At 40.3% G+C, this 19,120-nt stretch overlaps 1 protein-coding gene across 3 annotated transcripts in view; it reads right to left on the reverse strand.

Annotated features, from left to right (window-relative positions):
* ADAMTSL1 (ADAMTS like 1) overlaps window positions 1-19,120 on the reverse strand; it is a 472,971-nt gene that overhangs the window by 125,904 nt on the left and 327,947 nt on the right. For all 3 annotated transcript variants that reach the window (XM_081238316.1, XM_081238315.1, XM_081238317.1), the window contains one exon: window positions 18,478-18,605. In XM_081238316.1, coding sequence (XP_081094442.1) covers window positions 18,478-18,605 — 128 coding nt within the window. The remainder of the gene's footprint in view (window positions 1-18,477; window positions 18,606-19,120) is intronic.

Genomic DNA, 19,120 nt, shown 5'->3' on the forward strand with positions numbered 1-19,120 from the left:
AGGAAACACTCCCATTTACCATTGCAACAAAAAGAATAAAATACCTAGGAATAAATCCACCTAGGGATACAAAAGGCCTGTATGCAGAAAACTAAGAGACTGATGAAGGGAATTAAAGATGATACCAACAGATGGAGAGATATACCATATTCCTGGATTGGAAGAATCAATATTGTGAAAATGACTCTACTACCCAAAGCAATCTACAGATTCAATGCAATCCCTATCAAATTACCAATGGCATTTTTACAGAACTAGAACAAAAAATCTTTAAATTTGTATGGAGACACAAAAGACTCCAAATAGCCAAAGCAGTCTTGAGGGAAAAAAACGAAGCTGGAGGAATCAGACTCCCTGACTTCAGACTATACTACAAAGCTACAGGAATCAAGACAATATAGTACTGGCACAAAAACAGAAACATGGATCAATGGAACAAAATAGAAAACCCAGAGATAAACCCACACACCTATGGTCAACTAATCTATGACAAAGGAGGCAGGGATATACAATGGAGAAAAGACAGTCTCTTCAATAAGTGGTGCTGGGAAAACTAGACAGTTACATGTAAAAGAATGAAATTAGAACACTCCCTAACACCATACACAAAAGTAAACTCAAAATGGATTTGAGACCTAAATGTAAGATCAGACACTATAAAACTTTTAGAGGAAAACATAGGAAGAACACTCTGTGACATAAATCACAGGAAGACCTTTTTTGATCCATCTCCTACAGTAATGGCAATAAAAACAAAAATAAACAAGTGGGACCTAATGAAACTTCAAAGCTTTTGCACAGCGAAGGAAACCATAAACAAGATGAAAAGACAACCTTCAGAAAGGGAGAACATATTTGCAAATGAATCAACGGACAAAGGATTACTCTCCAAAATATATAAACAGCTCATGCAGCTCAATATTAAAGAAACAAACAACCCCATCTAAAAATGGGCAGAAGACCTAAATAGACATTTGTCCAAAGAAGACATACTGATGGCCAAGAAGCACATGAAAAGCTGGTCAACATCACTAATTATTAGAGAAATGCAAATCAAAACTACAACGAGGTATCACCTCACACCAGTTAGAATGGGCATCATCAGAAAATACACAAACAACAAATGCTGCAGAGGGTGTGGAGAAAAGGGAACCCTCTTGCACTGTTGGTGGGAATGTAAATTGATACAGCCACTATGGAGAACAGTATGGAGGTTCCTTAAAAAACTAAAAATAGAACTGCCATACGACCCAGCAATCCCACTACCGGGCATATACCCAGAGAAAACCATAATTCAAAAAAACGCATGCACCCGAATGTTCATTGCAGCAGTATTTACAATAGCCAGGTCATGGAAGCAACCTAAATGCCCATCGACAGATGAATGGTTAAAGGAGATGTGGTACATATATACAATGGAATATTACTCAGCCATAAAAAGGAACGAAATTGGGCCATTAGTTGAGATGTGGATGGATCTAGAGACTGTCATACAGAGTGAAGTAAGTCAGAAAGAGAAAAACAAATATCATATATTAACACATGTATGTGGAACCTAGAAGAATGGTATAGATGAACCAGTTTTCAGGTCAGAAGTTGAGACACAGATGTAGAGAGCAAACTTATGGACACCAAGGGGGGGGAAGCCACGGGGGGATGGGGATGGTGGTGTGATGAATTGGGTGATTGGGATTGACATGTATACACTGATGTGTATAAAATTAATGAGTAATAAGAACCTGCTGTATAAAAAAATAAATAAAATAAAATCCAAAAATTAGAAAAAAAGAAGACATGGTACATATATACATATATACAATGGAATATTATTCAGCCATAAAAAACAGTGAAATAATGCCATTTACAGTATCATGATTGATCTAGAGATTATCATACTAAGTGAAGTAAGTCAGACAGAGAAAGACAAATATCATCATATGATATCAGTTGCATATGGAATCTTAAAAAAGAAAGATACAAATGAACTTACTTACAAAACAGAAACAGACTCACAGACTTCAAAAACAAACTTATGGTTATCAAAGGGGAAACATGAAGGGGGGAAGCATAAATTAGGTGTTTTGGATTAACATACACACACTATTATATATAAAATAGATAATCAACAAGGACCTATTATATATCACTGAGAACTCTGCTCAATATTCTGTAATAGAGGAGGAGCTTCAAGATGGCGGAAGAGTAAGACGCGGAGATCACCTTCTTCCCCACAGATGCATCAGAAATACATCTACATGTGGAACAGCTCCTACAGAGCACCTACTGAACGCTGGCAGAAGACCTCAGACCTCCCAAAAGGGTTTCATACATGTAGTGGAATATATACCATTGGCTCTCCAATTTCAAGCCTAAAACTACCATCAGCTTTCCTGGATCTCTACCTTGCAGATAGCAGATCATGGGTCTTCTAAGCCTCCATAATAAGTGCAACAAATGGGATGTCAAGAGCTGTGAGAGCAGAGAAGAGACAGGGAAATCTCTCTGTGCAGCCTCGGAGGCAGTGGATTAAAGCTCCATGGTCCGCTTGATGTGCCCTGCGTCTGTGGAGTGCATGAATGGACAGCGAATCATCCCAAATTGAGGAAGTGGACTTTGAGGACAAGATTTAAGATTTTTTCCCCTTTTCCTCTTTTTACAATGAATTATCCCAAATTAAGGAGGTGGACTTTGAGAGCAAGATTTCAGACTTTTTCCCCTTTTCCTCTTTTTACAACGAATTACCCCAAATTGAGGAGGTGGACTTTGAGAGCAAGATTTCCGATTTTTTTCCCCCTGTTCTCTTTTTGTGAATGTGTATGTGTATGCTTCTGTGTGAGATTTTCTCTGTATAGCTTTGCTTCCACCATAGGTCCCAGGGTTCTATCCGTCCGTTTTTTTTTTCTTTTTCAATAATTACTTTTTTATTTTTAATAACGCTACTATATTTTATACTTTATTCTATTTTACTTTATCTTCTCTCTTTCTTGTTTTCCTACCTTCCCTTCCTCCCTCCCTCCCTCCACCCCTTTCTTTCTTTCTTTCTTTCTTTCTTCCCTTCCTCCCTCCCTCCTGTCTTTCTTTCTTTCTTTCCTTCCTCCCTGCTTCCTTTCACTCCTTCTTTTTCTTTCCTTCCTTCCTCACTCCCTCCTTTCTTTCTTTCTTTCCGTCCTCCCTCCCTCCTTTCTTCCTTCCTTCCTTCCTTCCTTCCTTTCTTTCCTTCTTCCTTTCTTTCTCTCTCTCTTTCTTTCTTCTACTAATTCTTTCTTTCTACTTTTTCTCCCTTTTATTCTGAGCCGGGTAGATGAAAGGCTCTTGGTGCTGCAGCCAGGAGTCAGTGCTGTGCCCCTGAAGTGGGAGAGCCAACTTCAGCACACGGGTCCACAAGAGACCTCCCAGCTCCACATAATATCAAGTGGTAAAAATCTCCCAGAGATCTCCATCTCAACACCAGCACCCAGCTTCAGTCAATGACCAGCAAGCTACAGTGCTGGTCACCCTATGCCAAGCAACTAGCAAGGCAGGAACACAACCCCACCCATTAGCAGAGAGGCTGCCTAAAAACATAATAAGGCCACAGGCACCCCAAAACACACCACCAGACGTGGACCTGTCCACCAGAAAGACAAGATCGAGCCTCAACCACCAGATCACAGGCACTAGTCCCCGCCCCCCAGGAAGCCTACACAACCTACTGAAACAACCTTAGCCACAGGGGACAGACACCAAAAACAATGGGAACTACGAACCTTCAGCCTGCAAAAAGGAGACCGCAAACACAGTAAGACAAGCAAAATGAGAAGACAGAAAAACACACAGCAGGTGAAGGAGCAAGATAAAAACCTGCCAGACCCAACAAATGAAGAGGTAATAGGCAGTCTACCTGAAAAAGAAATCAGAATAATGATAGTAAAGATGATTCAATATTCTATTTCCAAGATCCAAAATCTTGGAAATAGAATAGACAACATGCAAGAAACAGTTAACAAGGACCTAGAAGAACTAAAGATGAATCAAGCATCGATTAAAAACACAATAAATGAAATGAAAAATACTCTAGATGGGATCAATAGCAGAATAACTGAGGCAGAAGAACGGATAAGTGAGGTGGAAGATAAAATAGTGGAAATAACTGATGCAGAGCAAAATAAAGAAAAAAGAATGAAAAGAACAGAGGACAGTCTCAGAGACCTCTGGGACAACATTAAATGCACCAACATTCGAATTATAGGGGTTCCAGAAGAAGAAGAGAAAAAGAAAGGGACTGAGAAAATATTTGAAGAGGTTATAGTTGAAAACTTCCCTAATAGGGGAAAGGAAATAGTTACTTAAGTCCAGGAGGCACAGAGAGTCCCATACAGAATAAATCCAAGGAGAAATACGCCAAGACACATATTAATCAAACTGTCAAAAATTAAACACAAAGAAATCATATTAAAAGCAGCAAGGGAAAAACAACAAATAACACACAAGGGAATCCCCATCAGGATAACAGCTGATCTCTCAGCAGAAACTCTACAAGCCAGAAGGGAGTGGCAGGACATAATTAAAGTGATGAAGGAGAAAAACCTGCAACCAAGATTACTCTACCCAGCAAGGATCTCATTCAGATTGGATGGAGAAATTAAAACCTTTACAGACAAGCAAAAGCTGAGAGAGTTCAGCACCACCAAACCAGCTTTACAACAAATGCTAAAGGAACTTCTCTAGGCAAGAAACACAACAGAAGGAAAATACCTACAATAACAAACCCAAAACAATTAAGGAAATGGGAATAGGAACATACATATCCATAATTACCTTAAATGTAAGTGGACTAAATGCTCCCACCAAAAGACACAGATTGGCTGAATGGATACAAAAACAAGACCCATATATATGCTGTCTACAAGAGACCCACTTCAGACCTAGAGACACATACAGATTGAAAGTAAGGGGATGGAAAAAGATATTCCATGCAAATGGAAATCAAAAGAAAGCTGGAGTAGCAATTCTTATATCAGACAAAATAGACTTTAAAATAAAGACTATTAGAAGAGACAAAGAAGGACACTACATAATGATAAAGGGATCGATCCAAGAAGAAGATATAACAGTTGTAAATATTTATGCACCCAACATAGGAGCACCTCAATACATAAGGCAAATACTAACAGCCATAAAAGGGGAAATCGACAGTAACACACTCATAGTAGGGGACTTTAACACCCCACTTTTACCAACGGACAGATCATCCAAAATGAAAATAAATAAGGAAACACAAGCTTTAAATGATACATTAAACAAGATGGACTTAACTGATATTTATAGGACATTCCATCCAAAAACAACAGAATACACATTTTTCTCAAGTGCTCATGGAACATTCTCCAGGATAGATCATATCTTGGGTCACAAATCAAGCCTTGGTAAATTTAAGAAAATTGAAATTGTATCAAGTATCTTTTCTGACCACATTGCTATGAGACTAGACATCAATTACAGGAAAAGATCTGTAAAAAATACAAACACATGGAGGCTAAACAATACACTACTCAATAACGAAGTGATCACTGAAGAAATCAAAGTGGAAATAAAAAAATACCTAGAAACACATGACAATGGAGACACGACGACCCAAAACCTATGGGACGCAGCAAAAGCAGTTCTAAGGGGGAAGTTTATACCAATACAATCCCACCTTAAGAAACAGGAAACATCTCGAGTAAACAACCTGACCCTGCATATAAAGCAATTAGAGAAAGAACAAAAACCCCCCAAAGTTAGCAGAAGGAAAGAAATCATAAAGATCAGATCAGAAATAAATGAAAAAGAAATGAAGGAAACGATAGCAAAGATCAATAAAACTAAAAGCTGGTTCTTTGAGAAGATAAACAAAATTGATAAACCATTAGCCAGACTCAAGAGAAAAACAAAAGGGAGAAGACTCAAATCCATAGAATTAGAAATGAAAAAGGAGAAGTAACAACTGACACTGCAGAAATACAAAAGATCATGAAAGATTACTACAAGAAACTCTATGCCAATAAAATGGACAACCTGGAAGAAATGGACAAATTCTTAGAAATGCACAACCTGCCAAGACTGAATCAGGAAGAAATAGAAAATATGAATAGACCAATCACAAGCACTGAAATTGAAACTGTGATTAAAAATCTTCCAACAAACAAAAGCCCAGGACCAGATGGCTTCGCAGGCGAATTCTATCAAACATTTAGAGAAGAGCTAACACCTATGCTTCTGAAACTCTTCCAAAATATAGCAGAGGGAGGAACACTCCCAAACTCATTCTATGAGGCCACCATCACCTTGATACCAAAACCAGGCAAGGATGTCACAAAGAAAGAAAACTACAGGCCAACATCACTGATGAACATCGATGCAAAAATCCTCAACAAAATACTAGCAAACAGAATCCAACAGCACATTAAAAGGATCATACACCATGATCAAGTGGGGTTTATTCCAGGAATGCAAGGATTCTTCAATATAGGCAAATCAATCAATGTGATACACCATATTAACAAATTGAAGAAGAAAAACCATATGATCATCTCAATAGATGCAGAGAAAGCTTTTGACAAAATTCAACACCCATTTATGATAAAAACCCTGCAGAAAGTAGGCATAGAGGGAACTTTCCTCAACAAAGGCCATATATGACAAACCCACAGCCAACATCGTCCTCAATGGTGAAAAACTGAAACCATTTCCACTAAGATCAGGAACAAGACAAGGTTGCCCACTCTCACCACTCTTATTCAACTTAGTTTTGGAAGTTTTAGCCACAGCAATCAGAGAAGAAAAGGAAATAAAAGGAATCCAAATTGGAAAAGAAGAAGTAAAGCTGTCACATTTGCAGATGACATGATACTATACATAGAGAATCCTAAAGATGCTACCAGAAAACTACTAGAGCTAATCAATGAATTTGGTAAAGTAGCAGGATACAAAATTAATGCACATAAATCTCTGGCATTCCTGTACACTAATGATGAAAAATCTGAAAGTGAAATCAAGAAAACACTCCCATTTACCATTGCAACAAAAAGAATAAAATATCTAGGAATAAACCTACCTAAGGAGACAAAAGAGGTGTATGCAGAAAATTATAAGACACTGATGAAAGAAATTAAAGATGATACAAATAGATAGAGAGATATACCATGCTCCTGGATTGGAAGAATCAATATTGTGAAAATGACTCTACTACCCAAAGCAATCTACAGATTCAATGCAATCCCTATCAAACTACCACTGGCATTTTTCACAGAACTAGAACAAAAACTTTCAAAATTTGTTCGGAAAAACAAAAGACCCCGAATAGCCAAAGCAATCTTGAGAACAAAAAACGGAGCTGGAGGAATCAGGCTCCCTGACTTCAGACTATACTACAAAGCTACAGTAACCAAGACAGTGTGGTACTGGCACAAAAACAGAAAGATAGATCAATGGAACAGGACAGAAAGCCCAGAGATAAACCGACGCACATATGGTCAACTTATCTTTGATAAAGGAGGCAGGAATGTACAGTGGAGAAAGGACAGCCTCTTCAATAAGTGGTGCTGGGAAAACTGGACAGGGATATGTAAAAGTATGAGATTAGATCATTCCCTAACACCATACACAAAAATAAGCTCAAAATGGATTAAAGACCTAAATGTAAGGCCAGAAACTATCAAACTCTTAGAGGAAAACATAGGCAGAACATTCTATGACATAAATCACAGCAAGATCCTTTTGGACCCACCTCCTAGAGAAATGGAAATAAAAACAAAGATAAACAAATGGGACCTAATGAAACTTCAAAGCTTTTGCACAGCAAAGGAAACCATAAACAAGACCAAAAGACAACCCTCAGAATGTGAGAAAATATTTGCCAATGAAGCAACTGACAAAGGATTAATCTTCAAAATTTATAAGCAGCTCATGCAGCTCAACAGCAAAAAAACAAACAAGGCAATCCAAAAATGGGCAGAAGACTTAAATAGGCATTTCTCCAAAGAAGATATACAGACTGCCAACAAACACATGAAAGAATGCTCAACATCATTAATCATTAGAGAAATGCAAATCAAAACTACAATGAGATATCATCTCACACCAGTCAGAATGGCCATCATCAAGAAATCTAGAAACAATAAATGCTGGAGAGGGTGTGGAGAAAAGGGAACACTCTTGCACTGCTGGTGGGAATGTAAACTGATAAAGCCACTATGGAGAACAGTTCGGAGGTTCCTTAAAAAACTACAAATAGAACTACCATATGACCCAGCAATCCCACTACTAGGCATATACCCTGAGAAAACCATAATTCAAAAAGAGACATGTACCAAAATGTTCATTGCAGCTCTATTCACAATAGCCCAGAGATGGAAACAACCTAAGTGTCCATCATCGGATGAATGGATAAAGAAGATGTGGCACATATATACAATGGAATATTACACAGCCATAAAAAGAAACGAAACTGAGCTATTTGTAACGAGGTGGACAGACCTAGAGTCTGTCATACAGAGTGAAGTAAGTCAGAAAGAGAAAGACAAATACCGTATGCTAACACATATATATGGAATTTAAGAAAAAAAATGTCATGAAGAACCTAGGGGTAAAACAGGAATAAAGACACAGACCTACTGAGAATGGACTTGAGGATATGGGGAGGGGGAAGGGTAAGCTGTGACAAAGCGAAAGAGAGGCATGGACATATATACACTACCAAACGTAAGGTAGATAGCTAGTGGGAAGCAGCCACATAGCACAGGGAGATCAGCTCGGTGCTTTGTGACCACCTGGAGGGGTGGGATAGGGAGGGTGGGAGGGAGGGAGACGCAAGAGGGAAGGGATATGGGATCAGATGTATATGTATGACTGATTCACTTTGTTATAAAGCAGAAACTAATAAAGGGAGGTGAAGCACTGAAAAAAAAAATTCTGTAATAACCTGCATGGGAAAAGAATTTGAAAAAGAATGGATATATTCAGTATAACTGAATCACTTTGCAGTACACCAGAAACTAACACAATATTGTAAATCAACTATACTCCAGTATAAAATAAATTAAATTAAAAAAATTGAAAAAAATAGAGAAAAAACTGGATTGTACTTCAAAGTCTTCAGAGGCTCCCTGTTGAGTGAGAGGCAGTCTATTCTAGGAAGTGTGCATGTGCATTCACTCCCAAGGAGAATGAGAAGACTTGTTGAAGGTGACGGGGAAACTGGACAATTTTGGAAACCACGACTGCAGGAGGCAGGTTTGGAGATGACCCAAGCACTCCTGAGAGGATGCAGAAATGGCAAATAGACCTGAGATTATGATTGCAGCTATTGTCAGAGTCTTCCTGGAGTACTGCTCAGGTATGGAATCTGGGTTACGTTCGGGAGGACTGAGCAGCAAAAGTGCATGATAAGTAATGATGCCTGCAGGGGGCATGGGCATGAGAAGCGGTGCCTCCATGGCAGGTGTTCAGACTCCATCCCTCAATAGCTGAGTGGCCTTAGGCAAGTTATTTGGTCTCTCTGTGCCTTGGTTTTCTACCTCTATGGTTGCTGAGAGCAATAAGCACATTAATGCTTGTACAACTGTATGAATGATTCCTTAGCTCAGCATGAAGTTTGAATAAATGTTAGCTATCATCAGCATTATCCTTGCTATGATATATGGAGAAAATGCTCTGAGGAGCAGCATTGGGAACTTCTGATAAACCAAGAAAACTCAAAGAAAGGACAAGTTTAAAGAAAGAAAGAGGAAAAAACAGGAAAGAGGAGAGAGAACAAATCTTTTAGTGAGAAGGAACTCAAGTGCTTCTATTTTGAAGAACTGTGAGGGTTTCAGGCTAAACAAAGAAAAAATTATTTAAATACTCCAGCTTCTCCTGAAACTGGTATCAGTCTCCGGACAGACAGAGCTTCAAGTCACACCAAGGTTGGTCTTGTTGGAGTCCCCAGAAAGTATCTACTTCCAGAGAAGTTGTGAAACAACACATGCCAGGCTGACTTGCTGGTGCCCCCATGACTCTGTTCAAGAAAACTGTAATGAGATCCACAGGAGACCCAAATCTTAATTCAAGAGAAAAGTGAGTAAGATAGTGACGCCCACTAATTAAAATATTTGCATATACAGCAATAAGGTGTTATAAATTTCACATACTTTCACCACCTAAAACTAAACAAATTGTATTTAATCCAGATTTAATCCATGGATAATGCCTTGTAATCAGTGAGAATATGAAAGCAACACCTTAAGAAATGCTAGGCTCTGCTTACACTGCAATTATCATAGGTCTCTCAGAAGGGCCACTGGAGTGAAATCTGTGAAAACTCCCTGAAATGAGAATTCCCAGCTGACAAACTGAAGAACTCATGAGTCAAATGAAGTTTAAGGAACCACAATCAGTATGAACCTATGAAAACTTGTCTTACGAACCTATGAAAACTTTTCTAAAAATACCAACAACATCTTGTACATTTGAAATCAGTAATGATGGATCCTGACTATTAATGGCCAGTTACTATCCCTTGCTGGCCAGAAACTTTTCAGGATGTGGCTACCTGGCAATTTCAACAAAAGTTGCTTTGTTACAGATGACAGTCATATTAAGATGCATGATATTTTCTTTAGCCTGGTTCTCCTTCCAAGTGCCTTTCATATGTTATAGCTCAGGAATTTTTAACTCCTTCCTGTCCTGCTGTCTCTCTTGCAAGGTCTCCTTCACTCCCACTTCCTGCCTCCTGAATCAGTGTTTGACCTTTTAGTCAACTCTACACCCTTTCTCCTCAACAGTCCTCTGATACCTTTCCCCATCATCTGTAATTTTTCCTAGATTTTATTGCAAAAGCTGTCCTTCTTTGCCATCTAGTCTTCTAGTCTCCCAAAGATAAAGGAAGTAAATGATAGAATTTGCAAATGTTAGAATTTCAAGTAAAGGGAGTTTAGAGCTGGTAGTGGTAGGTGGAGATTGCTGTACTTTATTTGTATGTAAGAGATTCATAGAACTTTTAGATCTAAAAAAAGACCCAAGTGTGCATCTATTTAAAACCCCTGTGTTTACAATAAGGACACAAGTTTATAGTTCTAAATCTGCTCTAAGTTTTGTAATGAGGCAAATACTTTCCCTAAAATCTTTCTTACCTATTCTATTGTTACAATAAGTTCCCTTTTTAGGAGTAGTCAAAAAATAAATATTTCTCTCCCATCCAAATCATTACATGGTTTTAGTGTAATCTAATAAAATAAATTATTACACTTTAGTAACACTCTTGACTATACTGGGAAATGAGGTGTAATATATGAGCAGAGAATATAGAAAATGGATGATTTAACCAGAGGGCACTGGTAGCCTCCAGGCTATGTGCAGACCACTGACATGTTTGGTCTGGAAAGAATTTTTTAAAAATTTGATTTAGTTGGGCTTAGTAAAAAAGTGGAGAGAGTAAAAACAAAAGGCATGTGTGTGTGCATGCATGCGTGCGTGCGTGCGTGTGTGTTTTGGTTTGGCTTATATGCAAAAATTGGAAGGTCTACCAACATTAGATTTGTGTTTTCCTTTGACATTAGTAAGATGAAAATGAGCTGTGCCCTTCAGACAGGGTGTGGTAAGCAGAATAATGCACCGCCCCCCCTCCCCCAAAAGCTGTCCACATTCTAATCCTTGGAATCTGTGACTATGTTATACTACATGACAAAAGGGAATTAAAGTTGCAATTCCCTGCAATTAAGGTTGCTAATGAACTGACCTTAAAATAGGGAGATTATCCTAGATGATTTAGGTGGGCCAGTCTAATCACTTGAGCTCTTAAAATTGAAAGAGGGAGACTGAAGAGTTTGTCAGAGAGAGGCAACATGAGAAAGACTCAACCCCCAACTGCTAGCTTTGAAGATGGAGGAAGAGGGCTAAGGAATGCAGCAGCCTCTAGAACCTGGGAATGACACTCAGTTAAAACAGGCACCATAGTCGTAGGTTGCAATGACCTAAATTCTGCCAACAATCCAAATGAACAGGGAAAGCATTTTCTCCTGGAGTTTACAGAAAGGAGTGTACCCTGTTGACACCTTGATTTTATCCTGGTGAGACTGTACTGGACTCTGACCTACAGAACTGTAAGATAACATATTTGTGTTGTTTTAGGACTCTAAGCTTGTGGTAATTTGTTAGGGCAGCAATAAAAAACTAATACACAGGCCATATGTACTGTCTTTATCACCAAAGTTACTATTCCAACAAAGAAGATATATAAACAACTAATAAGCATGTGAAAACATTGTTAGTCACTAGGGAAATGGAAATTAAAATCACAATGAATTATCACTTTACATCCATGAGGATGGCTGTAATTAAAAAAATAGACAGTAACAAGCATTGGTGAGGATGTGGAGAAACTGGAATCCTCATACACTGCTGATGGAAATATAAAATGGGGCAGGTACTTTGGAACATAGTTGACAGTTTCTTAAAAAGTTAAACATACATGTGCCACACATCCAGCAATTCTACTTTTAGGTAGATATACCCAAGAGAAATGAAAACATGTCCACACAAAAACTTGCACATGAATGGTCCCTGCAGCATTATTCATGACAGCCAAAACCTGGAAGCAACCCAAATGTCCATCAACTGACAAATGGAAGATGTGGTATATTCATACCATGGAATATTATTCCACCATGAAAAGGAATGCAGCATACGTGCCACAAAATGTGTGAATCCTGAACATATTATGCTAAGTCCGTAACAAAGGACCATGCATTACTCTATTTATTTGAAGTGTCTAGAATAGGCAGATCTATGAAGACAGAGCATATTAGTAGTTACCTAGGGCTGGAGGAAATGGGGGCATTGGGGAGTGATGGCTAAGAGGTATGGAGTTTATTTGGGGATAATGAAAATGTTCTAAAATTGACTGTGGTGATGGGTGCACATCTCTGAATGTACTAAAAGCCACTGAATTATATACTTTAAATGGTTGACTTGTATAGTATATGAATTATACCTCCATGGAGTTTTTAGCAAACAATAACCTTGGTTTGCTGTGATGGTTACACAACTTAAAAAATTTGCTAAAATATCACTGAATTGAACACTTACAATGGGTGAATACTATGGGGTGTAAATTATACCTCAATAAAGCTGATAAAACAGTTTTAACCAAATTTAACCTTTTCTTGATGAGTCAGTGTCCACAATGTGACTACTAATTAATTATCTTGCACGAAAAAATGAGAAGGACTTGGTATTTCTCCACCTTTGTGATTCTGTTTAGTTGGTGTGCCTTTGGTATCAATATTGCAGGGCCCTTAGGATCTAAGGAAGTTGGTAGGGCTTAGACTGCCCTTTCTTGCACATCCCCAGGCTGCATGGCTTCCTTCTCCTCCCTTGGTTCAATCACCATTCCCTAAAGATATTTTTGCCAACGCCAGCATGTCAGGTTACTCAGGTTACTGCCATTACCTCTTCTGATTATTCAATTGAAGTTGACAACTCCCCAGGACACTAAGGCAGCAAGTGGTGCTGACCTAACTTCTTTTGCATGTTCCACTGCAGAGTCCTAGACGAGGGACCCCATACCCAGTACAGCTGCATGATGTTGCAGCCTCTCCTAGAAACAACAAAGGATATGGTACCCACTACGTGTCCAACCACCCATCCCTCCTTCATTCCATTGGACAGATGTGGGAATTGCTTTTTCAGGATGTGCGATGGGTTAGCCTAGATCATTTGTACTTCCTTGTTTGTTTCCTCTAGTCTACTGGGGAGCAGGGTAAGTTGGATTTTCCTGCTATACTCTCATCCATTTTACCTGAATTCTCTAAAAGCTAGGCCTCTTTAGTGGGCATGCTACACATCTATACATACTGAGGAAAACTTAAGGAACTTGGTTACCTGGTATTGTATTAGACAATGAAGTCCCTTGATGGCAGCTTGAATCAGTCAGTGGCCATTACCCTGTTGCTCAGAGCACCACTAGGAAGACAGCCAAACTTGTGTGCCTTTCCCTCTGATCTAGTATACTGGGACAAACCTTCCTTTGTCGGTCTTTCCTCTTGGTGACAAACCCTTCTCTGAGCCTCTCTATGAAGCAAAATCCTCCTCTGCTTAACAATGGCTGGATGAAAAATTCAGAAATGCCAATTTGAAATGACTTACATTATGAAAAGCTTACACAACTGCTTGTCTTTTATTGCAGTTACTAAATCATGAGGAGGGGGCCGAGAAAGAAGAATTAAAAACAACAACAACTGCCTTTTATTTTTATTTTCCCAGTGAGGTTTCTGTGATCTCTTTATTAGACACAATATGTGTCAGCTATTCAACTCATAAAAACACAGAAAAACATGCCAGGAAGGGAGGAATATTTTCTGTCTCTCTTTTCCTGTGAAAACTTTGGATGAGCTCATCTGGGTTCTCTCCTTTCAATGAAAGATACACTCATCCCTCAGCCCCCATCTTCTTCTCATTTTCCATTGATGATGTCAAGCAGGCCTTACAGTATCTCTTTTGTGATCTTATAAAATCAATGACAACCGAAAACGTTTCCCTTATGGCTATGACCTCATCAATGGCTTACACCTGGACAAGCCTCATCTGCACTGGTGAGTAAAGCTCCCCTCCACTGATCCAGACTGAAGCAATTTACCAGGAAACTACTGCTTTCCTTCAAAACGCTGCCTACACCATTCAGATCTGGAAGCCTTCTGAGCAACTCTGGCTGAGTGCTGAATCTGACTAGTCAAGATGGCTCTCCAATCTTAGTGCCTGTCTTTGCACACACCAGAAACTCTTCTTTACCTGTGTTTATAACCGCACACAAAGTAATCAGTTCTTCAACATGTTAGGCATGTGACATTTTGGTGGCATTCTTATACTCCTCCCTAGCCCCTGCTACCCTCCCCTCTCATTTACCTTCTGAGCAGTGAAACAGGCATCCAATTAAGTCAGTTTAGGACAGAGGGGAATTTTGTGCCACTGGGTCTACATGGCTGTGAGTTTCCAGAACCAGGGAAACGTCAGCCATCTCCACGCTGAGACATACTCGCAAAGTACTCTCAAACCTTTGGGACTTAAAACATAAAATCAACACATACTGATGAGTCTGGAGAGAAGCAAAGGGCTCTAAAGGCAATATCTTAGGCTCAAACAGGGCAGAGCAAGGAAGGTTTGGTGTGTCTAAAACTAAATGGTGTTTATATGTTTAAGCAAAAACTGTGTAGAGAGTACCGATGGACCTACAATGAACCTCAGAAGCAGCACTGACAACACACTCAACTCAGAGGATGGGGCAACTCAACAGGAGAGGTCCACTTATGGGCCAGGGAGGGTTCACCAGACCTCCCTTCCTCTGGCTCATGTGAAATGTTCCTCGTGTAGCCACCTCCCTTGCTCTGGACCCAGGCACTCCAACCGCTTTTCAGATAGCTAATTCAGCTTCCCCCTTGACACTGAGATGCTGAGACATTAGAGTGAGGTGCTCTACAAAGGGTTTGTGAGAGTTCTGGTCTCGGAAAAGGAATTTCCCCTACTGTAAAAATAACCTGGCTTTTGTTTTATCCTCACAATAATAATAAGAGCTAACGAGTATTGAGTGCTTGCTACATGCTAGGCATACTTATAAGCATTTTACATGATGAAGGCATTTAATCTCCACAAGAACCTTCTGAGTCAAACACTATTATTATCACCATATGACAAATAAAGAAACTGAGTCAGAGAGTGTAAAGAAGCTGCTCAGGGTTATGTAGCTTGGATGTGAAAGAGTCAGGATTCAAATCCAGACCATGAGGCTCCAGAGCCTGCAGGCTTAACTGCCATGCTATGCCTGCTCTTGTGAATTACTATGAACAAATTTCCCTGCATCTGGTTGATTCAGGTGCGTAGGCAAGGCCAAAATCCACACATTTCTTATAAAATCATGGATACCTGAGTGCTTGAGCCTCAAGAAAACTCTTGTTTTTCCTTTTGGCCTACATTTATATTGAAGTCAAGGTAAAAAAAACCAAAAAAGAAAAAAAAAAACCAGAAAAAACTGTACAATGTCTTTAAAAGCACAGGAGCACTGAGATTTACCACGAGGTAAATCCTAAGTCCGTACTTGAAAATTTTCAGTGTGAAGACTTACAGTGGAAAATACGTGGAAGCAAAGTTGGGCTAATGTTTTACACATTTTAAAATTGTTTTCAGGATGCGTTTCATTTTAGGAGAGCTAGAGAAAGAAAAGGAAACATGTACTGAGTGTGAACTATGTGCCTGACATTGGGCTAAGGGCTTTTTCACACATGCAATCTTATTTAACCTCACAACAATCCTGTAAAATAGGGTTAATTTCACTCTTACAGCTGAGAACAAAGACTCTTGAGGTTATACACTTTGTTCGAGGCCACACGGTTAATGAACAGTATAACTGGTAATAAGATTTAGAAATGCGCCACATCTATCCCCTGCAAACCGCCGCCCCGCACCCATGTACGTTATATTTAGGTTGTATCTTATACGCCTATGCGGGGTACCTTGGAAGGAGACTGTAACTGTCTCTGCATTCGAGGTAGTCACGCATGCATCTGTTGCCTTCACTAGTCTGTAAGGGTCACGAATCACAAAACTCGGGTCTAACTTGCTGCTCTTCGTCAGTATTATTTGGCAGAGGGTGTGAGTCACGTAAAACGGTAAGTGCAGACGTCGACACCAGGCTAGACAATAATCCCAGGTAAAGACACGAATACAGTCTGAAAGCAGCGTATCCATTTTGGGCCTTACCTTTCAGAGGGACTGTTTGACACATCTGCTAGCAGGGCTGCACAAACCCCGCCCCTGAAGCCCACGGATGCGGCTTCCTGAGCCCTGGGTGTGGTGTGCGTGAACTACTTCATCACTCAGCTCCTTTTCTCCCTTTCCCCCGGTGCCTCTCTGGCTGCTCTCTTTCTTCCCTGGCTTTGAATGTGTTGGCAGCCTCCAATAGCTCCTCTTCAAAGAGCTGAAGACAAGCCTGATGTTACAATTGCTCTGCTTAATTCCAGACAGGTTTCCGTGAATCGTATTAAATTCAGGTGAACAAAGGGTATTTAGTCTGTGACAGAGCTGAACCGTATCTGGATAAATATAAACAAGAGAGTTAATCCTGTAAGAGCCCTACTTGCCAGCAGTTGGAAGGGTGTCAGCAGTGCCCTGGCCAAGGCAGATGGGAGGGGGTAAGGCACAAGAGAATTAACCAGACGGGTGCCGAGCATCTGGACTCTGTATAACAAAGAGGGGCATAAAGATTGTGACTGGAATACATTAGGAGCAAAGCAAATGTTCTATTCACACACACACACAAATAGGCATTAATATCAGTCTGTAATCCACCCCAGGGCCCCTTAGCTCGCCTTATTCTTTGTTGACTTTCATCCTCTCTGCAAAGCGTCCCGCTCAAGGTCCCTTCCCAGATCAGCCGTAGGTCATGGGGTAGATATACTGTTGCTAAACAGATATGCAAGGGAGTAGCATGTGTGACTGGAGAACAGTGTGACAACATAATCCCGGCGTGGACAGATGAGGTCAGTGTGGGGTGATGTCGGCTTTTCTAGCATCTACTGAATCATCTGATGGGAGCGGCAATGGAAAAGAATAAATACAAACACATGCAACACACCGCCACAAAGGCTGCACGGCCCAGATCTGAGGAAAGGGAGCCCGGGTTGGTAGCAGAAGTGGGGAGAAGGAGGAACAATGATCTGGGGGTCAGGAGACCTCAGTTCCCTTTTTCCCTGCCACCAGCTGAGCGGCTATGTGACCTCGGGTTGCCTGGCCTCTGAGAACTGAGGGCTCTGGTCTAGCTGGTATCTAAGGTCTCTTTCAGTTTCAAAGGCAAGGATCTGTCCTATGTAAGAGAGGTTTTATAAGGGTACCTTACTACAAGACCACAACCTTGGGAGACATGGTACTCTGAATCGCAATTTTCTGAAGTTGCTATGTGTAGAATGGTTTGCCTAACCTCTATGGATAAAGGTGAAGTGTAGGCAGGTGTATTAGACCAAGAGGTTGAAATAAACAGTCACAGAGAAGAACACCTGTGCTCCAACCCACAGCCACAGAATTCCAACTACCCAGGTCTTCAAGTCTTCTTTGCAACAGGTGGATGGAGGAGAAATGAAAAGATCATTCAATGATCTTAGGTCATGATTCATGTTCCCCAACAGGCTACTTACTTGTATACATCTCCTTTGCTCATGTTCACTCTGCCTGGAGTATTTCCTGCATCTCTGTTTATCAAAATTCTACTCCAAGTCTAAGACCTCTCAGGTAGAGTGAAACTGCACCCTCTTTGGTTATCAGCACTTATTTCATTCTATCTCATAGTACACTTTATCTCTATTTGATTACAATTACAGATTATAAACTTCCGGAGGCAGGGTATGGATCTCATTTATGTCTGTGTCCCTGGGCCTGCTTGGCACATTGTAGGCACCAGTCAACGGTTTCTGAATTGAACAGGGATTTCCACATTACCTGCTAATGTGACGGCAATGGAGACAGAGTCATATCCCAAGGCATTTGTGGCATTACAAGTGTAGAAACCCACATCAGCTTCCACGGGGGCCAGGATCTGTAAGGAATCATCTGGCTGTAGAAGAATCCTGGAGCAACAGAAAAGAAATGTAGGCCCGGTCAGGTCGGTTGACTCCTTTTTGGCATTGGATATTGGTAAAGCTGGAAGGAACCTCAGGGGTAGTCAGAACCCTGTTTTAACAACAGGCACAAACCAGCCACAGTGACACTCAGGAAACCAGCCTCTCTTGCCACTTTGATGGGTGTGATTCTGTTAGCAAGCCCAAATAAGGAGCTTTTGGATTGCTCATGCAATTTGTTGATTACTTGGACTAAATGCTAACAGTTGGAGCAGGCAGCATATGTGTGCTGAATACACGTAACAGACACAGCGGGGGTGAGAGGAGATGCTAGAACGAATGCTGCAGATGGATTTGGGGAAGGCTTCTTCAGGAAAAGCAAAGTTATAAAGGAGGAGTGGGGCTTGGCTGGATGGTGGAAAGTAGACAGAGCTTCCAGATACAGAGAAAGGCATCTGTTAAGGCTCGGAGGTGGGAGAGAAGCAGCCAAATTGAATACTAACGAGAGGATCTTGATGCACACG

This window comes from Mesoplodon bidens, assembly GCF_964165515.1.
Source record: "Mesoplodon bidens genome assembly, chromosome: 6".
Lineage (NCBI taxonomy): Eukaryota > Metazoa > Chordata > Mammalia > Artiodactyla > Ziphiidae > Mesoplodon > Mesoplodon bidens.